The 24,897-nt window shown below is 36.6% G+C and overlaps 1 protein-coding gene across 1 annotated transcript in view; it reads left to right on the forward strand.

Moving 5' to 3' along the window:
• The window catches only part of LOC140143036 (lymphocyte antigen 75-like), a 98,702-nt gene extending 73,958 nt beyond the window's left edge, over nucleotides 1–24,744 (forward strand). Inside the window, 15 exon segments of the mRNA XM_072165078.1 lie at nucleotides 378–632; nucleotides 3,139–3,318; nucleotides 4,507–4,721; nucleotides 5,145–5,209; nucleotides 6,284–6,387; nucleotides 7,389–7,655; nucleotides 9,827–9,984; nucleotides 11,342–11,447; nucleotides 12,463–12,713; nucleotides 15,085–15,256; nucleotides 15,857–16,117; nucleotides 17,846–18,016; nucleotides 19,408–19,461; nucleotides 21,499–21,546; nucleotides 23,749–24,744. Of these exon segments, the coding sequence (XP_072021179.1) occupies nucleotides 378–632; nucleotides 3,139–3,318; nucleotides 4,507–4,721; nucleotides 5,145–5,209; nucleotides 6,284–6,387; nucleotides 7,389–7,655; nucleotides 9,827–9,984; nucleotides 11,342–11,447; nucleotides 12,463–12,713; nucleotides 15,085–15,256; nucleotides 15,857–16,117; nucleotides 17,846–18,016; nucleotides 19,408–19,461; nucleotides 21,499–21,546; nucleotides 23,749–23,993 (2,552 nt within the window). The 3' untranslated portion in view covers nucleotides 23,994–24,744.
• Nucleotides 24,745–24,897: the final 153 nt, after the last annotated feature.

The following is a 24,897-nucleotide window of genomic DNA, read 5'->3' on the forward strand; positions in this document are numbered from 1 at the left end:
GAACATGACATTTTGCAAATAAGAATATATCGAGGGTTGACAAACAGAAGGCCTTAACTCACTTTTGGCCATTTTGAGATTTTGGTACCAAAATAATTTGTAATACCCACAGATTTTTAAAATCATAAGCCTTAACTCAATTCAACTTCCTATTGCATCCATAGCACAATAATACTTGGTCACATTTCAATGCAAAAATATTATTTTACTCATTTTTCTCAAAAAGGCCCTTTTTGAGTTAAGGCCTTCTGTTTGTCAACCCTCGATATTTACATTTTTATGACATTGCCGTAATTGTAGCAATATCCCCTGTACTTTCAAAAAGTTCTGCATGTACTTATGTTATTATATTTTTTGCCTGTTTATGATATTTGCAGGTCCCAGACCAACTACAGTAATGCCAGGTGAAGGTACCTGCCCTGCAGACTGGCTGTCATTTGGTTCACATTGCTACAAGTTTGACATCAGCAGCACATATGCCTCGCGTGTAGAAGCTGAATATGATTGTCAGCAGTATGGGGCCATGTTGGCTAGCATCCATAGCAAACAGGAGAATGAATTCATCAGGGCTAATGCATTCACATCAGTAGGGTTGAGGAGTATCTGGATTGATATGAAGAGAGGATTGGATGGTATGTATCCAATGTTTACACATGGATCAAAATTCAAACCTGGTCCAATTATGGCCAAACCTATGGCAAATTGTCCCTTTGTTTATTTGTTTTATTTCTTCTTTAATCTGGGACACTCAATCAGTATATAGTTTCCGCTAACTGTGACTTACCATTGTGGAGTCATGAACAAAAAGGTCAAAATATTAAATAGGGAACTCCACAGGGAATAAAATACTGGGCCATATGGAAGAACAGGGGAATACTTAAATTTTCCCCTGAATATTGACCCAGTATAAAGAAGAAATAAACAAACAAACAAACAAACAAAAGAATACTCCAATTTTGATGAAAATAGTCTTAAATTGTTCTTAATGTGATAACAACGCTAATAAAGAATAGTTTAGACCACCTAGACTAATGCTGGTTTCATACTTTCTGCCGCTTGCCGCTGAGCGGCATGACGCTTCATCATGCCGCTTGTACTTTTCTGCAAGCGGAGCGGCACACCGCTGAGCGGCAGCGGCATGACTCTGAAAGCCACTCGATCTTGCCGCTCAACACCGCTCCAAAATCGTATTTTGTTCTCATACGTCAGAGCGGCACCGCTCCGAGTTGACTTGAATTCAACTCCCAGTGGTGCTGCCGCCGCGGCAAAGCGGTGGAGTGATCAATATATCGGCTTGCCGCTGGTCACCGCTAGCGTTTTTGGTGAGATTGCGCAGTGAAGTAAAATCATCTTCCAAGCGGCAAAGCGGCAAGCGGCAGGAAAGTATGAAACCAGCTTTTACTCATTACCTCATTACTAACACAGCAAAATAGGTTATTGCCATTGATTCCTATTGATGATATTTCCCTGGCTATGAGTCGTTACAAGTAGTTTTATTCTTTATTATATACCTCATATATAGATTCCTCTCATCTGATTGGTTAAAAGTGGAGTCATTAAAATAGCTGTGCCCCCTTTTTTGTCTCAAGATGATGTCATAAGCAACTATGCCCGGGGCATAGATTCAACTGTGCCCGATAAATAATTGAATAGTCGCAACTCCGAATACACAGGTCGTTCGTATACATTACGCACCCACTATACGGTCGGCGTTGATTACAGTGTTGTAAAAGAGACTAGCGGTCACAGTTCGCGATGAATTTGACCTCTACTTGCAGACGACGATCTTTCACCGGCCGCTGTAGTGAGTGCAGTGATTGTTTACAATCTGTTACATGTCAAGGTTTATACCTGCCAAATGTCACTTTTTAGACAAATTACTACGACCCGGAGACTCGGCAGTGTGTGATGTTAGCACAAAAACAGTAGGGTTGTTTTAGATATGAAATTGGTAGATATCGGTCCAAATTCTGCCCCCTTGCTCTTGTCTTGCATGCACTGTGTGCATTTAAGCCTAACATGCCTAAAGGCCTATGCAGTTAAAAGCTTGTAGGCCTTGTAGCTCAGGAAATCTTTTAACCAATCAAATGAGAAGAATCTATATTATTGGGTATATAAAACAAATATTGACTGCTTATTATTCGGGTCACAGTTTAAAATTATAGGCCCTCGGTGATGTCAAAACCATGACTATGCCCTCAGCTTCGCAGTCAATATTTGTATAATATAATTGAGATAACAATATGAGACCATTTTCAACCAAATTGGAGCATTTATTCTGTTTTAGACCCTATTGAACTCCAAATTTAACCTTTGACGTTTTGGTTTATAACTCTGGAAAGATAAAATGTAGGTTGGTCAAACTATATACATTTTTATCCTTGGAGGAACAGCTTGATATGGGTTTAGACCAAATATGAGCAGTTTTGAATTTTGTCCTTTTTGTAAACTTTTACCTTTAAAATCTTGTATTGCCCAGTGGTGACAATTCTACACTCCCCATAATCTCATTTTTACCACCCCCCCCTAGAACAATGATCAGTAAAGAAAAATACTTTTAACTGGCAAACCATCTAACATTTCTCTCATTCAACGCGATAAACGCATGACTCTAAGTTTGTTCTACATTTCTCTCATTCAACATGATAAACGCATGACTCTAAGTTTGTTCTACATTTCTCTCATTCAACATGATAAACGCATGACTCTTAGTTTGTTCTACATTTCTCTCATTCAACGCGATAAACGCATGACTCTAAGTTTGTTCTACATTTCTCTCATTCAACGCGATAAACGCATAACTCTAAGTTTGTTCTACATTTCTCTCATTCAACGCGATAAACGCATGACTCTAAGTTTGTTCTACATTTCTCTCATTCACCTGAGGAGCCTTCGGGCAAAACGGACCGTAGTGAACATGGAATAAATTTGTTTCTTTTAATGTTATGTAACCTCATAATACAATAGTTTGCAGCTGGACTATAATCAAGCAAAATGACTTGTGTAAAGTACTTAGAACAAAATGAAAATGCACTATAAAATATGCTGACATTTACTTGATACTTGTATATGCCATTCATTTTGATCCAGCTTATATTTGCCTATTAAACCTTGCTTACCCACACTTGTGATTTTTAGATCAATTTGAGAACACAGACGGCACACCAGTAGATTATGTGAACTGGGCTAATGGTGAACCATCAGGTGCAATTTTAGGTGTATCTCAGGATTGTGTAGAACTCTATCCTGATAGCTATGGCAAATGGAATGATGAAGAATGTACCAAGACTGCTGGATATGCATGCAAAAAACCCAAATGTAAGTAATATTAGTTAACCAAACTTGATGTAATTCCATACAATTTCTGCTGTCTGGGAATGACTCTATTAATTTGGTAAGTCTGTTCTGATACAAATATGCCATAGAAAGATAGGAAGCTTCCTATTCCGTGTGTGATAAATGTTCTATTCCAATCCATACACCCGCTATATGGACTCCTTTTAAAATTGACACAACCTGTGTGGGAGACTAAGGTCAAGTCTTCCATAGTAGAATATGTAGATTTCAAATGGAATACCCTGGCATGTATCATTCATGTGTACCACACCACTATTCACCTTGCCTTGCATATCAAACTACATACAGCAAAGAAGCACTGATTTATTGGGACATAGCTGACAATTATAATTATTGCTTCAGTAGTAGGCAAGTGTGACATGCATTGTTTTGGAAAGTATTTGTAATTTCTTGTGTATATAATCCTCTTTAGAGCTGAACCAATATTGATGTTCCTAATATCCGTATATATCTGAACCGATCCAATATTTTAATTTTTTTTACCGGTAATTGAAAAAAGAAGAAGTTCTAGACCCAAAACTAATTGTTATTCAAAAAGGTTTGAAAGTGCAGAGATACTGCTGCTACAAAAAAATATTTTGAAAGTATTTTTGTGAAAGCTTGGCAAAGTTGTACATTTTAATTACTTTTGTTTCTATTGAACAGCTAGCAATGCATACAGATTCAATGTGTCCATGGCTAGTCAATAGAAGTATTAGTAATTAAAATGTACAACTTGTTCCAGCTTTGAATAAAATTAGTATTGCATCTGTACATAGCACATCAGAACACAACTATCTCATGTCTATTGTAAGTCACGCTATTTCGTTCTGGTATACCAGAACGAAATTCAAATTTGGCGATATTTTTGTTAAACAAATTAATCTGCAAGAAATATTTGGTACATAAACAATATGTAGCCAGAGGTATCCAGAGGCATAAAAATCTCAACTCTTTTTGAGAAAAGTGGGGACGAGGCTGTGGATCACAAAATGTCCTTTTAGTAGTTTATAACTTCTTTTTTTATTATTATTGATCCGATATTTGACCGATGACGCACATATTGGTACTGATAACAATCCAATACTCGGTTCAGCCATACTTACGTGAAGTAAGAGAATATCAAATGTAAATGTTCAGAGTTTTTGTTTGTTTGTTTTCTGTTCGCAGCGGTACCATCTGAACCAACAACCCCTCGTCCAACTTCTGAAAAATGCCCAACAGACCCAGAATGGTTCTATAACTACCCATATTGCTACTATGTGAGCCCTGCTCTGGGTAATGGTATTAAGAGTTTCAAGAATGCTAACAGCTGGTGTAACAGCAAGGGTGGCTATCTTGCATCTGTACATAGCACATCAGAACACAACTATCTCATGTCTATTGTAAGTCACGCTAGAAACTAAGAATTACTATTTACTGATTTGCTCATTCAGAGAATTGTAAAATTCATACGTATTCAGATTTGTGCACCTTTGTTTGCATCATAGATGTGCTAGTGATTAAGTAGAAAGCCATGTATTTAAGACAAACTAAGACATTTTATCTGAAGCTGTAATATTTCTACTGAAGTATAATTATTACTTTGTCGCATGATAAGGGTGTGAAATTTGGCATGGTAGGGCGTTATCAGAAGACACAGATAAATCTATTCATGTGTATGATATTCAATCTCAGAATTGTTTTCCAAACAATTAGTGGCAACAGCAACGAGATGCTTGTTTAAAAGTTAAAATGATATTTTTGTAGTAATTTTGTAAAAGATGATTTTGATATTATTATTAATTGTTTATATTTGATCCTACTAGGTGCAGTTCCTAGTACCTTCTTACTGGATTGGCTTGAGAGAACTTAATGGGGAAAATGACTACCAGTGAGTATATGAACAAATGTAGATTAAGACCTCTCTCTGTCAGGTGGTGCTATATGGTAGCGCTGCTTTGGTCTTCACAAGAGTTAGCTATAAAGCCCAATCTGATAGCCAAGTGTGTTGCACCACATATCCTGACATTTGGAGTATGTTCTCCACCTCTTCCTTACCATGATTTAGTTAATCTGCTTTCTATCTCCTGAGATCATCCAGATCCTTAGTCTTTGTGAATGATGTTCAAAAAATATGTCCCAACCATTTGTTTGGTTGGAATTAATATTCTCTCTCTCTCTCTGTCAAGGTGGCGCTGTGTAGCGCTGCTGTGGTCTTCACAAAAGTACGCCATCTCACTCGATCTGATGCCAAGTGCGTTGCACCTTGCATTCCTTGGTTAGAAACCAGCTTCACGTCATTTGTCCAAGATGTTGGTGGACGGTCCTCTTCCTCACCGGCCTTATAGCCCCTTCAAAATTTGTTTTTCTACATCTCCATGTTTCCTGACAATAATTATGGCTAAAGTACTGCAGCTTTCTCTTCATCATTATGCCGTTTCTAATGGTTAGACTTGTACCAATCTGTCAAGGATCCAGGAATTTGTTCTCCTGTTTTTCCATGTCACTTGTAGAAGCCTCCTGTAACACCACATCTCAAAAGTATCTACTCTTTTCCTATCATTCTTGGTCATAGCCCAAGACCCGCATCCATAAGTAGCAATGGAAAACATTCATACTATCAAATCCATTTTTGGTGACATACCTTGGTACAGTTCCATGCTGCTTTGTCACCAAAAATAGATTTAATAGTATGAATTCCCATCAAGCAGTTGTTATTGCCAATCTAGATAATCCTAATACAACAGACTAGGCTATTTTCTTCACAAAAGTCCTCCAGCCTGTTGATTCTTCTGGCACCACTCAATGCTGTTGACGACTATTTTTAAAATAGTCAAGAGTTATTTCTGCAACAAATTCTGTTATGTTTTAAAAAACATAACAGAATTTGTTGCAGAAATAACTGCCATAGCTGCCAGAGTGGCAGGCACATAATCCTGATGTGTAAGTTGTTTTCTTTTACCAGGTGGGTTGATGGAACAGAGGTGGATTACTTGAGATGGGGCTCAGGACAACCTGATAATGGATATGAACAAGAAGGCTGTGCTGAATTGAAAACTCTTGAACAAGGTAATGTATTAAGGCTGTTCCAAATGTGTCCAGGAATTTATTTTTTCAGCAGGGTGAGGGTCCTTAACAGGTAATATGGGTTTATTTTATGATATTGTAGCAACTTTTTGTATTAGTATTTTGACACCCTTAGCAAGTATTTTATTTCATTTATGATAAACATGAAATAAAATGCTCCTCAGGGGAGCAGTGTAACGTCTAGCATTCCAAATAAGCACCCAAATGGCTCAAACAACTTTCAAGTTAAATCTTTGTTCACCATTTAATGTTTTTCATAGATTGATACAGAATGTGTGTGGGCTTTTGTAAATTTATGTTTCTGAGCATAAAGGGGTAATGTGAGATTTCATTGCACCCTCAATGTTATTTTTTTTTTACATTACATTACATATTATTAGATCTTATTTTAGCTGGGGAAACCCCATCAGTGCAAGCACTGATTTCCAGGGGTGCCCAGAAATGTTTGTCCATTTTACTTATCAGCTTCTGAAATAGTTGAGCTTATTCAATGTCTTTATCTTTCATGTAAAAATTCATGCTTTTTTTATGTAGGATTTTATTCCACATCACAGATAATCTTAACATGGCGCTCCCAATGTCTCTTATTTCCAATATTACAGCTTTTTGTGCAAGTTACGTAGTCCCATTTCCTACTTTCTTGTTTTATGCTGGGGGAAACGATTCAATATTAGTAATGATCTTCTGTACTTGTGTAGTATCTGTTTGTGTGTATTGTATACCTCTATTGCCTATACATTAGTACCCAGTTTTAACCAGAATTATCAGTGGGAGCTGGTAGCCTAGTAGAAGGTCATGGGTTCAAATCCCATGCCGGCTTATTCCATGGCTTTTTTTTTAAGTTGGGTTGCGTGCAGGTCTGGATTTGTGTTTATTTGTTGTCTTGTTTAATTGTAACAATTTAGGTTGGTGAACAAGTTTTCATTCTTATTAATTATATTCAGTCAAATTAAAATGAACATGATTCTTTTCATTTAATTTAGGTGGAATATGGAATGACCTTGCATGCGGTGTAGAAGAAGCTTTCATTTGCAAGAGACGATGGGACAACACCCTTCCCATCACCCCATCCCCTTCCTCTGCCCCTATTGATGGTGGCTGCCCTTCAGCTTGGTATAAACTAGACAACAAATGCTACCAACTACATGGTAAAGATGGGTATGACATGCTGAGTTGGGATGATGCAAAGGATTTTTGTAATCAGTACTCTGGTGGTGACTTGGCTTCTATACATCATCAAGGAGTCATGTGTAAGTTTACTGTAAACTTCAGTCAGGTAGAACTAAGACGTGACTGTTGGTACAACTCATGTACATTTGCATGATTGTAATGTACTTTAGTAAACTAACATACCCTGCAAAAATCAAGACTTCAGGTGCTGTAGCATTGACAAATCTGAGATTTTGAATAAACTGTCTGAACAAGATGGTGAATTATTACGTTTGAAACATTAGTCAAACACCGCTATGCAATTTTCAGAACACTACATACATTGTGGTGCAGGATCAAAAGGCGTGATATTAGTCACTGTCGACGGAACGGCTCAGATTGCTGACATATGCGTTGGTATAAAAATAGCAATTTTCTTTGTATTGCCTCGTCTGTTCAGGCCAAAATTAAACAGGGACATATCTGACTGTGAAAACTAACATTTGGTGGAAAAGAAATACAATTCTATTTCTTATGGAGATGTTACAACAAATATGTCCAATTGTCACCCTTGGGCAATCTGAAAATATTAAGGTCAAAGTTCATACTGGGGTCAAAATTTGAAACTGATATCAGAATAAGTCATACGAATTCAGGAAATGTATCTACATGTATGATTGACTGTTCTGTTGTTATGAGTGGAAAGGTCCAAATTAATAAGCAATAATAAGGATCAATCCTTAGGGACAACCCACAAGAATAAAATAAGCAATATTGGGAGAAATTACCAAATATTCTCCTAAGTGAAATACCTAGTAATCGATTGGGTGGTATATGCCAATTAATTGGTGTGATACTTGGGACTTAACATCATGCATTAACCCTAACACAAACCATGAGTTTTTGCTATCGGAAGGCAGAAGAAGGAAAAAAAAAGATGAACAAAGATTTCAATTGGTACCCCCAGAAATCGACCCAACAACCCCTCGGGTGCCATGCATACAATCACCAACCTCATTCCACAGAGGTTTGGCTGGCTCAACCAGCGATTTGGTGAGCATATATGACTTAGGGTGATTGCCTCATCACATCACATGGAATGCATGCATGTGGGAATTCATAACAATTAGTGGGTTTTGATGGCAAACCTGCTAAAAACCCACTATAATTATAACTGCAACATGATATGAAATGAGAGTTTCATTTTACAAAACTCTCTACGATTGGATAAACAATGAACTGACCAACAATGAATGCCTTGATTATATGCCATGCCTGGTTGCCAATGTAGATAAAAGCATGATAATGACCTTAAAAGGTCAGCAATGGACAAACCATTCCTTTGCAGGGGTTAACTTGTGACAAGTATTTTTACAGCATTATTTGGATGTGGCAATCTTTTTGTGAATATCCAGGTAGATAGATAAAGTAAATTTAATTTAGACTGTTCATCAGGACTTGCTACAGTATCATATACCATCCAAGATGCATTGTCAGTGCTAATGGGCTGGCACTGAAATGTTGAGGAGGGGCTACAACCTGTCAAGGGCCTAAGACACAGCCATCAAAAGAATTGTTTGGCAGCACTCCTGTGACATCAGGGGTCAACTTTTCAGGGCCAGCCCATTAGCCCTGGTGTTGCATCTTGGATGAGTTGTGATACTGTAACAAGCATTAAGAGTAAGTCCACCAGATAAACAGTTATTTAATATATACTTATGTGACAATCTTGTACATACATGTAGTTGAGGAAACAAATGGACCAATATGTGGATCCTGGGAGTCACAGGAAATCAGTTTGACCAAAATGATCCTGGAACAACCCCTAGCATATGTCGCATGCAAACACAAACCACTGATTACATGTGTAGGGTGCTAATGTATGCGCTTTAAGAACCTGCATATTGTATTGTGGGAAAATGCACGATTCGATTCACGCTGAAGGACAGAGTTGCGTAAAAAATATTGTATTTATTTTTTTATTTTTTTTCTGTGGATTCTTCATGAGAGTCACTAGACCAAAATCTAAATACTAGAATCATTCTGGTTGATTTTAAAAATAAATTACAACAAAATTAATTTCAAAAATTTACTATTCTCAAAGGGCAAAAATGTAATTTGCAATTACTTTGTCCTATGCTAAAATGTCTGATGATGATGATGCATCTTGGATGAAACGTGATACTATCGCTATCAAAAATAGTAAGCCTCTAGGTACCTGGAAGATATTCACAAATATGTTGCTTCATTATTATTCTATTTTTATCTACAGCTTTGTTTACATCCTTGATGAAGGATCATCCAAATACAGGGGTATGGATAGGCCTAAGTGACAAAAGTGTTTATAGAAAATTCTACTGGACTGATTTGACTGATGTAGATTACACTAACTGGGGAGCTGGACAACCTGATGGCCAAATATATCGGCCAGTAAGTTTTATCCCATACTATTTGAAGTTTAGGCTATTGTTTTAATAAAATATATTGCTTTTAAAAAGTGAACGTAGAGCTGTAAAAAGGGTACATTGCTTGTCAGGGTACGTTGATTAAGACAATGAAATTAAAGTCAAAATTCAGAATTTAAATACATAACTAATTAAAGTACAGTTTATGCCCAAATCATTATAACCTTGATGTTTAGACATTTGACAGAATTAGTGCACAGGTGCATTGACAAAAAGGGTGCTAATACAGTTGTCATTTGAACAAGAAGGGTGCTTACTAGCTTGAATGTGGTACTGGTTATTAGGAAACATGATTTGATAACATTTTGTTATAGTTACTCAAGAAGCCATTTTAATTGAATGATGATGATAATAATAATAATAAATCAATATTTCTATAGCACAATTGTGACCTGCTACCACAAAATCAGCGTAAAGTCGCAAGGCGTTAGTCACTCAAAACGCCGTGGCTACTGTGTTGGTGTTCACTCACCTGTTAAAGCCACTAAGTATATCTGTATGTCCTTTTGAATGGGGCCACAATGGGTCATTCATGAAGGATAATGCTACTGACTTGTGCAGGTGGCGGCAAACAAAGAACATCAACTTAGTAAGACCAAATATCTCGAAACTACCAACTCAACAAAATGAATATAAAGTCGCTGCGACTTTACGCTGATTTTGTGGTAGAAGGTCACAATTAGCATTGCAGATGCCCCATTGTGCTTTACAGCAAAAAAGGAAATGCACACACATAAAAATACAATACAAAATTAACCCATACAACAGATGTCTTAAAAACCTTTTTTCATAACAGATGTCAAAGTTTCAAGATTGATGACACTGGATATTAAAATCTACACCATAAAAAGTAATCTACAAAATGACCACAAATTGTTGCAGCAATACATGATGATTGAAAACAAATGCCAAACATGTACAGAATAAAAAGATACACTAAGAAATAAAAAGATGTGCCTTGAGCATTGCCTTATAGCTGTCAACATCATCAAATGCAACGTTTTAGAAGGTCAGGAGTATCAGAAATGATTGGATTGTGATCGAGTCCTTTTTCACAATTACTTTCACCTGAAATGAGCACGATAAGTGCAGTTCAGATATAGTTTCTGTTGGAATACAATCAAGAACAATACTTTTAATGCTAATTTTTAAATTTTTAAAGAATTCTACTGGACCAAAGCTGAACTTTAGATAAAAATGTAATTTGTGTGAAGGTAACCACAACATTTTTGGCAAAGGAACTGGAGGAAACTTAATAGGGGTGTTGAGAATGTTGTCAATGTGGTTAGTATAACCCTGTGATGATGCCTTGTTTCTTTCAGAATGAGGATAACTGTGTAGAACTGACCAATGACCCTGATCACCCTGGCAAATGGGATGATGTGGCCTGTGATTTAACCAGAATGTATCTCTGCCAAAGACCTGTGGGTAAGTAACTGTGGATTGATTGCTAGGTGTCCTGCTCCCACTAGGGTAGCAAATCCAAAAAATCACACTTTTGGGATATCATATTCCAAAAGTAGGGATATCAAATTCACCTCTTCTAGTCTCCAAATGTGTATCAAATTTTTGTGACTCCATGCCCATGTATCTTATTTTTTCAGAGTGTTTGATAAAAAATGCAACAAAGTGTGACTTTTTGATTTTCAAAAGTCATTTCTGGTACAATAATTGTCCCATTTGCGCACCTGGTCTGGTCTTATGGAGGGGAGGGACTTTCACCAAAACTCCCAGGAAAAAACTAGCCCCATTAGGGGTATGTTTTTGTAGAAATTTGGTCCTGCTAGATCCTCAATTTTGAATTGCGTAATATGTTTGCTACAACATTGCTACACAATTAAAATATCATAATGGATGGTTTTAATAATATCAACAAGCATCCCTGGGAATTTTGCACTAAATTGTAGTTAAAGGTGGATGACCCAGTTGACAGCCTCACTGCCTTTACCTCATGAAAATTGATGTTTTGGCATCTGAAGAAGGTTCACATTTTTGGCCCCATACATAATGTTATCATCCAAATGGTTGCCTGGATCTTTGTTTCTTTGGTTGGATAGCTGTCCGGGCGGAAGCAAATTAATGAATCCACTGTGCCGCTTCAATGCAATGACCGATGAACCAAACTTGGTATGGTGATAGTATATGGTGGCTTGATGTGTTGTATAGTGGCTTGATATCGTAGTGGATACCGGTCCACTACTCAAAATATTGGACCTGCCTGTCGTCTATCACATGGTAGAGGATAGTAAAAACAACATTTCCTATCGTTTATTCTCTAATTTATGCATGGGTAGTAATTTACTAAAACGTGCTATCTATCAGTGTAAGAATTACCATTTAATATTTCTATTACTGCTGAATTTTGGACTTTTGTTTCTCTGGTTTTCAAGATTGCTTTACAAAAGTAAATAGGTGTTTATTGTATGTCAATTGTTTTATTTAGACCCTGCTCTTGTTGAGGTGACAAATGTACCACTACCAAACACATGTACCAAACAAGGTTACAAATCTTATTACGATTCCTGCTACAAACTAGACACCACACCACGCACATATGATGCAGCCAAGAGTGCATGCGAGACTGACGGTGCATTTCTAGCTTCCTTAACTGATGGTTATGATGAAGCTTTTATTGTAACAGAAATGTTATACAATGGATTTAGTTCTGCATGGATTGGTTTGAAGCAAGACCCAGTAAGTACCACTCACTCACTAGATGTGTATAAACAGGGTCACTGCATTTTGAACTTCAAATGATGACCCAGAGCAACTTTTGTCAAATTCAAACTCAAGTTTTGAAGTGATTTGAAGCATGAGCAAGTGATGATGTAGACTACCCCGTAGTCCACTTGCCCATTGTGCATACTCTGGATATTGTATTTAAGCTTAAAACTCTGATTTAATTAATGTGTGCACAATTGATAGATTTTCACATCTGATCTTTTCAGTCACCCTACTCCCTCTCTTTGTTAGCTTCCCAAGTAGACTACTGACTTTGCCTTGCGGTTAAAATTTTTAACACAAGACTCTATGGTCCGTATGCACAAACGAGTTAGACCGGGTCTAACGTTAGACCTGGTCTAAGTGGAATTTAGTCCCAGGAGAAAGGACATTTTCCTTTACATTTGCTTAAGTTATTTTGTATTATTTTTGAACTTTGCATTTAAATCTTTAGAATTTGCTAGCTACTCTAGGAAGGAAATAAGAGTAAAGGACCATTCCTGATGGAACAAAATTCCACTTAGACCAGGTCTAACTTTAGACCTGGTCTAACTCTTTTGTGCATACGGACCTATGGGTTCTGGCCTAACTAAAATTGGCCATGATGTAATGCATCTTTAAATGGATCTGACTTGTGATTGGTCGCCCATATCTCGCTATGGTTTAAATCTTCTGGGCCCGCGCCATTACCATTAAGTACACCGTCTGTGGTATATTTGCGGCGCTTTTGTGTTGACGCGAAAGTTAATCTCTCATCAAACATCTAGCGCGCCTTGTACTATACCATGCTTAGTACTTGTGGTTAATGGACTGATAAACAAGTATGCTTGACAGTGTGTTTTTAGAGAGCAAAGTCCAGGGGGTAAAGTTCTGCTTACAATTCAAAGTCCATAGTCGAATTTTCGGGGTTCGCTATCAATAAACTGGTAGATTCCAAAATCAGAATTGTTCAGTATTAAAATGAGCCATTATAATTATGCAAGATAATGTTGCATTCAATTACTTTTATTGTCACTAATCATCTGATATTTTTAACTCTTTATGACCATTTTACTATTGAATACTTTAATTTTAATAAACATCAGTATTATTTTGAGTTCAACGAAATAGGTTCATCATGACTAATAATAACATATTTTTAATAAAATTCAGCTATGGCATAGTCTAGTGATGATGGTGTAAAAGTCAAATTCACAAGTTTTTTTTTTTTTTTTTTTTAACAAGTTCATTAGGAATGTAGGATTCAACTGTAAATTTTGTTCATTTTGAACAATTCCTAAGTAAAACGAAGTTTTTAACTCACGTTTAGTGACGTTTCACCACTACACTAGTGGCTTCATCAGACTGGCAACTCATCACATCTGACTGCTTCCTTTTATGGGTAACAGTAGGCACCGTTGAGGGCGTGATGAGTTGGTCAAAGATGTTGTTGAGTGTAGGCCCCCTCGTCCTTGTTTAGAGTGTCATGTCCTTTCTGCGGATCCAAATGGCTTCCTTTGAGCCACTCTAAACAAGGACCCTACACTAACAACAGACCAACTCATCACGCCCTCAACGGTGCCTACTGTTACCCATAAAAGGAAGCAGCACACTCAGATGTGATGAGTTGCCAGTCTGATGAAGCCACTATAGTGGTGAAACGTCACTATAACGTGAGTTAAAAACTTCGTTTTTACTTAGGAATTGTTCAAAATGAACAAAATTTACAGTTAAATTCACAATTTGTTTTGACATTGACTACCACGTAAACACCCTGTTAACAAATAATTTATGCTAATCCTTAATTGCAATCTGAATCTGATTAAAATTGAAAAAAAAACCAGTTGCAATTCTCTCTTTGTTACTGCTTTGTTCTCTGCCTATCCTTCCTTCCTAGTCTGTCTGTGTCTCTCCTCTCGCATCCATTTAGCCACATACTCAATCTCACTCTCCCACTCACTCGCTCACCCACTCACTTGCAGGTACTTGCACATACACACGCCTTCACAGTTAATCACAAATACTCACACACACAGGGTGTGTGAGTGAGTTATGCTCACTCACTCACCCCTACTTGCTTTTCCTGACAACCGATGACACATAAGGAAATACAATACACAGTGTACATCTTTAGCAACCCAACTGGGTACTAAAATGGCAGATTTGGGGAATTATTTTTGTCCACTCACACACTTTTGAGACAACTGGGGTCATCAATACTGCCACTAATAGGTGTCCTTGGTTGCAATATTGGCATTTTGTGACATTTTCAGACAGAGAGCGGTATGTAGCATTTGGAATAGCAATTATTTTATTAAGTTGTGATAAAAATGACATAATTTTTCAACACAAAATTATCCTACAGGAAACTGAAGAGTTTGGATGGCTTGATGGTTGGCCAATACTTTATACCAACTGGGGAGACAGAGAACCAAGTCAATTACCTGGTGAAGGCTGTGTCGTAGTCACGTCAGATGCAAGCTGGGATAATATCAACTGTGGGGTTAAACAAGTCTCTGTGTGCAAATATACATCTGGTATGTATTGTGACTACCCTGGATCCCTGATCTCATCATATCCCCTGATCAAAGACACTAGTAAGCTCATAAATCAATTGCTGATATAATATTTGTGCAGTTTAAAAGTGCTTCAAATTGTTACTGCATCACAATGAACGGATAGAATGTATCACCATCAGACATGATTCCTTTGCAGATAATCTTCACGACAGATCATAAGTTATCCCTGTTATAGCTTGCATGAATGCTATAACCCAGATATAGAAATACCATACACTGCCACTGTGTAGATAATAATATCAAACAAGGTATCCACATAGTATTAGGGTATATCAGTTGCTTGTATACCTCATGGCATCACAAACTTACACTTAATTGGGTGCAAAGTATTTGTTTTCCTCAAAAACCCAAAGGGATGCAGAAATTGACAAGATGTTTTGGATTCCTTGATAGCTGCAGAGACGTGAAATATGCAGAAGCTTGTAAAAGATTTCATAGACTCAGTAATATTATTATTAATAAGTTGAGTACATTTGTTCTATTATTTAAAGTCAAGGTCCATGTAGAGTATCCTCATAGCATTGTGAATAGTTTATGTGATACACTGTTTGTTTACAGCTCCTAGACCAAGCACAATTGCACCAGGAGAAGGCACCTGTCCAGCTGGCTGGGTACCATATGGCAATGCTTGTTATAATTTTGATCTAAAAACTGACCGAGCCAAATGGATTGAAGCAGATGCTTACTGTAAGCTTGACGGAGCCCAGCTTGTTAGTATACACAGTAAAGGGGAGAATGATTTCATCAGGGCCAAGGCACGACAGTTGGTTGATGCTAGGTCAGGGAATGTTTGGATTGGTTTGACACATGATGAAACAGGTAAGCTTAGTGTGTGTGTCATAGTATGTGTAGGGAAAGCATACATGTAAATGTGTAGGTTTGATCTAATTCACCGGCCGTAACACATAGTGACATATTCAACATTTTTTACATTTTTAATTAGTAGTAGACAACACTCTTCACCCAAACCATGGCTGCTGCTTCATTAGTGAGATAATTAACCTGGCCGTATTTCAAATTGTCCGTTTCACATAACGATGTATTTGCTAAAAGCCATTCATTTACATATGTTTTTCATAGTGATGTAGCTTGCCGTTCACATTGAAATACAAGAGTGTTATTTGCGTCATACCTCACAATGTGTCATTTTCTATGAAGCATCTATGACTAAAATAGCATTTCTTCTTTAGACTGGAATGGTTTTCGTTTTCGATGAATTAATGTTTGAGGGTATATACAATGTATTATAGATCTCTTAATATCAAAATTGTTGCTGAAAATATTGGAAAAGCACAAGTTTTAATAAAGTTTGCACCAACGACAATGAACCAATTACATGCGTTATGCTCATAGTTATATGAGTGCATTACACTTTCAATACACTTTGCATGCAAGTAGACATTCATTAATACACTGTTTTTTCAAACCTCTTTCGTACAGGCTCCACAATCCTTGGAAAATAAAAAGCCTATCTCTTCCAAAGGCATCATTTGGAAGAGATAGGCTTTTTCAAAAATAAACAAAAATCAATGATGGATGATCAGTTTTATACAAACTGTATGTCAAGAATATCTCCTTAAGGAAGAGTAATGGAAGAGAACATGGACCTTTCAACACTGCATTATTTCTGAAGTTGAATTCCAAAATATATAAAACTATACACTTGGAATGGAAAAGAGTCGAGGAATCCTATGGAAATGTCAGATTTAAACAAAAATGTTCAGTTTTTGAAAAAAAATCACGAAAATGCCCTTTTTTTTGCCAATTATTTTGCGACAACATACCAAACTTTACACTTTGCCTGATGATTGCTGTGCCTAGTTTTATGTGTGTTTATGCAAGCACATACATGTATAGGCCTACATCATGTACATCACCATGTTATTTGAATGTTACATTGATTTGGGCAATGGTAAATCAAAATTGTGTTTAACTTATTATTTTAAAGGATTAATTAAAAGAATTATTTTATCCTGTTACATTGCAAGATATAGGTCAAGAATGTACAGTAGACCTGTACAAACAATATGAATATCAAGAAGGCCTTGACAATCTATGAATATGGTGAAATGCAATATAATGTAAATCCTTTCATAGATTTTATATCCACTATTCAAAACCAATTGTCGTCTTTTCAATGGACATCAAAGTAAAACACATACTGTAAAAAGTTCTACCACAGAAAAATATGGTTCCGTTATACTCCTTTATCACCCAATAAATCTCATTTGAAGCATATTACATTATTTGTTACCAACAGCATACTCATAGAAATACTATTTGTTACCAACAGCATACTCATAGATATACTAGAATATTTCTAAACATGCATGCATCCTTGCACAATATAAAATTATACATTTTAGACCATATACCGACTATAATTTTAACATTATTGAGCCCCTCCATTCCACAAGTAGCACGTGCCCAAAAGTAAAGGTTGCTCCAAATAGACATGGAATGTATAATAACACTGCCCACTGTGAATTGATGTTTCCATTAAGTGTCACCTCAAGTTTCTTATAATTTTGTTTTATTTGACTTTAGACACTCTTGCATGGTCAGATGGTACTCCTCTGGATTATACTAACTGGGCAAATGGAGAGCCAGATGGAGCTAGAGGTGCTGATTGTGCTGAGCTGTATTATGATGAATATGGCAAATGGGATGACAAAGATTGCTCTATTGGATCAGGATATGTCTGCAAAAAACCAAAAGGTAAGTCATGCTTGTCAGGTCCTCTTAACCCTCTCCACGCGGGTCGACTGCAGACGACAAGTTAAAAATTTTGTTTTACAAATGTCAGAAATGTAAATTATCATGACCATATTTGGAATCAACATGAAAAGTGCATTACAATGAGTACAAACAAGCCTAGTATTGGTTCAGTGGTTCTTAAGGTAGCTCTAGAATTTTTGAGAAATATTTGTTAATAAATTCATCAGGTCTCTAGATTATCCATAACATAAAGAATTTCATCTGATCAAGACCAGTCAAAACTTACGTTTTTCTGGAGGTTTCATCAACCATTGGTTGACTTTGTCAGCAGTGTTACTGTTTTGAAGTGAAGTGCTGTGTGATATTTGAACCGGCAACTCTAGGAGCAGCATCAACCCCTGTGTCAAAGCAGCAACCCTGCTGATGAAGTCAACCGATGGTTGATGAAGTTTTGTCTGGTCTTGATCAGATGAAGTTTTGTCTGGTCTTGATCAGATGAAATTCTTTATGATTTGAGAAATATCTTTTTATGTTGAAGCCTATATGACTAGCACACCGAGATGACCACCAATGATTGATAACCATCTTGAAATTTGCAACCATCTTGGATTTTCTAGAGACCAATGTTGTTTTCATGCAAAGTGATTCAAAAGGAGCATAACTGCAAATGTTGGTGCTTGTCACATTAAATGTATAATGAACACTAAGATCTTTTTAAGGCGATCCATCATCAACTATTTGAAACAGGTTAAGTGCTACACACTTCTAAACGCAATTGGACACAATATGCCAAATAAAATTTTTCTTTTGCCTAGGCCCATCTATAAGTAATGCTTCTATGCTCTTTGGGCAGTAGTAACAGTTACTATGATGGGTGGGTTGTCAGGTCGAGAACACTCATCTCATGATGTTATGTTGACTTATATTGCCCCTGAGTGCAATTTCTCCTAACTGGTAAGGCGTGACTTAGTTAAAGGGGGGGCAATGGGCGATCTTTATATTCTGCTAGGTTTTTTCACAAAATATGCTAATTTGGTAGCTCATTTGCATAAATTTTCATAAATTTTCATTTAAAAAAAAATTGGATTTGTTTATTTGTTAATTTTTGTATTTTGTTACACCCAACTCCAAGTGAAATTGTCTTGTTGATATGATGCTGTGTCAAGGTGGCGGCATTGCTGTGTTGAAACCCGAGCAACCCGAGAACCGCAAAAGTCTAGTTGTGAAGTAATCCTCATATAAATGTGATCTGATTGATGTACACCACTGTGAAGTTCAGTGAACGGTGTTATAGAGTGTAACATGTTGCTTTCTGTACAGCTTCACTTTTCACTCAATAGAAGTACATTGTATTTGGTAGACTTACATGTTGTCTACATTAACTTTTCTAGAAACAAATGATGTAATGACTACCAAGCAGAGAAATACAATGCCACCTGAGATGGGTAAGTATTATGCAATTATTAGTCAATAAACATTAGAAACATATTTGAGAAAAAAATTTGATCTTCTCAGGCCAATTTTGGAATTTGAATTTTGAAATATAAGTAACCAAAAGCAGTTTGCATTTTAATTTTACAACTAAGTAAGATGTAGGATTATTTGTAAGATTACCTTATAGCAAATAATGTGTGATGCGATCAAGCCAATGAGTCTGATGTCTATCAACATCAATATTCAGTTTTCAATTTCATTACATGCAGTGTTAGATATATGCCTCAAAAACTTACAGGTCATCCAGGCTTGTAGCTCTGAAAAGTACAGGCCCGGCTGAAATGTTACCGGCCCAAACTTTTTGGAGTTGGGCAGCGTTTGTGCATAACCTGTCTGCCACCATAAACAGCGGTGCAAATCAAGTGTGCTAAATTTGTTGGTACTAAATATAAATATAATGCATGGAATACTATTGAAGTGGTGGTTGAAATGTTTCTTGGAAGATTGGGAATATTTTCAGATTTAATAAAGAATGACAGATTGACGATGCATTCATGAATCATGTGCTTATGAATATGTAAAAACTAATACTCGATGAGCTTTAAGAAGTTATTCATAACCTCATTAATAAACGCGATGCGTGCGATCCAATCATATTTTATTATTTGCGAAAAACGCTAACGCAAATCGAGGTCATTAATATCTCACAATTGACCGCAAAATGCGTAATTGTTCCAATGTCGCACACAATTGACTTCTGCGTGCGCGGTATTGTGTGTCCAACAAACTGCGCGCGCGCTGGCTGCCGTATTTGGATTGCGCGCTACCATATTTGCACAGACTGTGATACGCACTTTTGGTATTGGTCGTTCTGTTTTAGCCTGATCGATTTTTGGCAAGGGAAGATGTAAAAATCATCTATTTTTATAAACTTTTGAGCAAAATTGTGTGTTATTTTGTAAGGTGAAGAGATTAAAGTGACGGTTGTGAATGAGGTTAATAACTTTGCATCGGTAATATAGTCGGGGCATTGTGAAAAATCTAAACATTTTGCTTTGGACCTCGGAATATCCCTCGGTTCCAAAGGCAAATGTTTAGATTTTTCACAATGCCCTCCAAATAACCGATGCGCAGTTATTAACCTCTAATCGGCCAGGCTAAACTGCTAGTCAGGAAAGTTATCGGCCCAACCAAGAAGTTACAGACCAGTGGAGGGCAGACCAGCACTATTTTGTTTGAATCCTGATTACATGAGCCATTCTCAAAGCTTTATTTTGCTGAAAACCCATCATAATTAGAGTTCCAGTTCCAGAGATATGAGCATTTTAGTGTTTCTCAGAACAATCTAATACTATTATTGGCCTGATATGCAACTCATTTTACTTGATCACGTCACATATTGCACTGTTTGTTTATTTTTGCAATTGCTGACTTTGACCTCATATTTTTAGGCTTGACTGCACTATTAAAAACTACAATGATTTCCATCAACAACTTTCACAATCATGGGATCCTGCTATTTATAAAGGGAATGGATTACCTGACACTCATTCACACAAGTCCTGTACTGTAATAATCAAGAAAGCTATAATTAGCAATATCTCACTGATATCTCACCAGCAGCAATATTTATAGATTTGACTTTGGAAAATAAATGTCAAACTGATATTGGAGGAATATAGTTTTTTGAATGCCAATATTTAGCTACAATCTGTCAGGTGTATCACAGTGATGTTTAATTTGGTCAGTTATATGCAAGTCGGCACCAAGGTTTTAAATTTTAAGTTCTACAAGTACACCAAGTAAGAAAGCTCAATACTCCCATTTTTCATCAATGAAAATATGTTATTCCATTGTAGTGAACAAACAAAATATATTTTCAAGTCTCAATTTAATTTTCAAATACATCAAAGTAAAAATATATGAAATTATGGACACAGCTTTGGTACATATTGCTAGTTTGTTGAAACTTGATTTTATCGGAAATTAGTTTTATCGTTTCCTCAAAAGAATACCACTATGTGATGCATTCATGTTTTTATTTCTAGGTTCAACAACTCCAGGTGGACCTATTTCACAACCTCAAAAACAGTCAGGTATGTTGATTCATAGTATTAACATTGGGGTGTATTGAATGTAAACAGGTTAACAGTCAAATATGCTGAATGTGTGAATATTAAAAGTCAGGCCTGTTGAATGTTAAAAGTCAGGCCTGTTGAATGTTAACAGTCTGGCATGTTGAATGTTAACAGTCTGGCATGTTGAATGTTAACAGTCTGGCCTGTTGAATGTTAACAGTCTGGCATGTTGAATGTTAACGGTCTGGCATGTTGAATGTTAACAGTCTGGCATGTTGAATGTTAACGGTCTGGCATGTTGAATGTTAACAGTCTGGCATGTTGAATGTTAACAGTGTGGCCTGTTGAATGTTAACAATCTGGCATGTTGAATGTTAACAGTCTGGTATGTTAAATGTTAACAGTGTGGCATGTTGAATGTTAACAGTCTGGCATGTTGAATGTTAACAGTCTGGCATGTTGAATGTTAACGGTCTGGCATGTTGAATGTTAACAGTCGGGTATGTTGAATGTTAACAGTCTGGCATGTTGAATGTTAACAGTCTGGCATGTTGAATGTTAACAGTCTGGCATGTTGAATGTTAACAGTCAGGTATGTTGAATGTTAACAGTCGGGTATGTTGAATGTTAACAGTCTGGCATGTTGAATGTTAACAGTCTGGCATGTTGAATGTTAACAGTCGGGTATGTTGAATGTTAACAGTCTGGCATGTTGAATGTTAACAGTCTGGCATGTTGAATGTTAACAGTCGGGTATGTTGAATGTTAACAGTCTGGCATGTTGAATGTTAACAGTCTGGCATGTTGAATGTTAACGGTCTGGCATGTTGAATGTTAACACTCTGGCATGTTGAATGTTAACAGTGTGGCATGTTGAATGTTAACAGTGTGGCATGTTGAATGTTAACAGTGTGGCATGTTGAATGTTAACAGTCTGGCATGTTGAATGTTAACAGTCAGGTATGTTGAATGTTAATAATCAGGTATGTGGAATGTTAACAGCCAGGCATGTTGAATGTTAACTGTTAAAATGATAACAGTTGGGTATGCTGAATATTAACAGTTAGGTATGCTGGATGTTAACATTTAACAGTCTGGTATGTTGAATGTTAACAGTTGGATATGTTGAATGTTAATAGTCAGTGATATTGAATGTTAATAGTCAGGTATGATGAATGTTTAAAGTTGGGCATATTGAATGTTAACAATCAGATATGTTGAATGTTAACAGTTGGGCACTTTGAATGTTAACAGTCAAATATGCTAAATGCATAAATATTAAAAGACCGACATGTTGAATGTTAAAGGTTGGGCATGTTGAATGTTAACAGTCAAGTATGTTGAATGTTAACAGTTGAGTATATTGAATGTTAACAGTTGGGTATATTGAATGTTAACAGTTGGGTATATTGAATGTTAACAGTTGGGTATATTGAATGTTAACAGTTGGGTATATTGAATGTTAACAGTTGGGTATATTGAATGTTAACAGTTGGGTATATTGAATGTTAACAGTAAGGAATGTGAATGTTAACAGACAGACATGTTAAATGTTAACAGTCAGGTATGTTGAATGTTAAATATAGTGAATTATACTGTACAACTTTGAAATGCCTATTTATTTACTTTTTGACCATTTGGTTACTAGACCAGCAACCCAAGGCAATGTAATCTATATTCCACTTAGCCTTGAGATTGATTTCAAATTAGGTATTCTTTGGAAGCCATTCATTCTGTTATTTCAACCAAAAATATATAAATAAATGTTGACATTTGTACAGCGCCTTTTCACATGTCTCAAAGCGTTTAACATTGTTTCCGCTGCCGTTAGAATATGTCAGCTACCATACAATGCCCAAGACATTTGGGATGGCGCTCGATGGACAATATTCCTAACAGCTCCCCATTTCATCCATGGGTAGAGAGAGGCAAGGAGGTAAAGCACTTTGCACAAGTGCATAACACAATAGAACCGACAGGGCTCAAACTTGCAACCCTCATATTTCGAATTAGAGCCTGTACAACTGTGCCACTGTTTCACCACTGTGCACCATCGTGCCCCACTGATCGCTACTGTGCCCCCACAAAGTGACAATAATTTGATATTACACCATTCTAGCCAACAGAAAGTTATAGGCTAAATTAATAACCCAGTAATACAACACATTGGGCTCATTTTTTCTTGTTACTATTCTTCATTTTTACCTTGCATTTCAATAGGTGGACCTTCAGCAGGCCTAGTTATAGGTGTCCTCCTGGCAGTCATCTTTATCATTGTAGCAGTAGTACTATTAGGTTTCTTCATTTACCAAAAAAGACAAAAAGACAAACTGTCTTTAGCAGAAATGAACCTGGGAGTGACCAGCTTTTCCAATGTTCTATACGAGAGCAAGTCAGAAGCACTTGGTGTAGAGATGGAGACTAAACCACAGCCGACAGCACCAACAGCTGGCACAGAGGCATAATCACAGTGATTTTGTTGTGATAAGGATGGTAGGGAATTGCTTGTCTTTTATTACTAACCTGCAACACACTAATTGTCATTGCACATCACGCAAAGCACAATTTTAACAACTTTCAATTAAATTATCTTTATAATAATTTATCTTAAAGATGTCTACTTTGTAACCTGAAGCTTCTTGCATCAAACATTTATGATGACAGGTGTTTTAATGATGTAAAACACCTGTTAATATGTGTATACTGAAGTTGTGGTAACATTGTTGTTTATATACATCCTTAAAAGATCCATCCTTGAAAACACTGACACTGACATAAGTGAGACTGTCTATCGATGCAAATTTGGTCAGGATTTGTTTATATTTTTATCCGATGTAGCACTGTGTACTGTACAAGCATGGAAGAGTGGTGCAGATTGGGCCAATTGAATTATGTCATAAAATACTCATTTCCTGTACAATTGCCTTGTGTGGCCTGGGCATAACCATGTGCTTTACAATGCCTGCACTGGCAAGTGTAAAATTGTAAATTAACTAACTTATGGGTTTTGTCAATGTGCAAAGTATAAATTTTGATTTTGAAGAATTTAAGGGATGGGTATGAGCGTTTGGACAGTATTTATTGTGGGATATTAGAGCACATCAGACATATCGAATTGCATTCTGAATACCAAGAATGTCCTTCTGATATCAAATAATTTTGATTTTTTGAAATTCGCAATGTAATACACAATTTATGGCAAATGATTAAAAATTGATATTTTGATATTTAACAGTACTCGAAGTAAATTTTATAAATCTAATGATATGTACTTAAAGTGTAAGTAGGCGGGATGAAAAGCCGACGATCAATTGAAAATTTTGACCTTTCGTATTGAAGATATGTATTTTTTTCCACAAAACACCAAAA

The sequence above is a fragment of the Amphiura filiformis genome, chromosome 20 (assembly GCF_039555335.1).
Source record: "Amphiura filiformis chromosome 20, Afil_fr2py, whole genome shotgun sequence".
NCBI classification, from domain to species: domain Eukaryota; kingdom Metazoa; phylum Echinodermata; class Ophiuroidea; order Amphilepidida; family Amphiuridae; genus Amphiura; species Amphiura filiformis.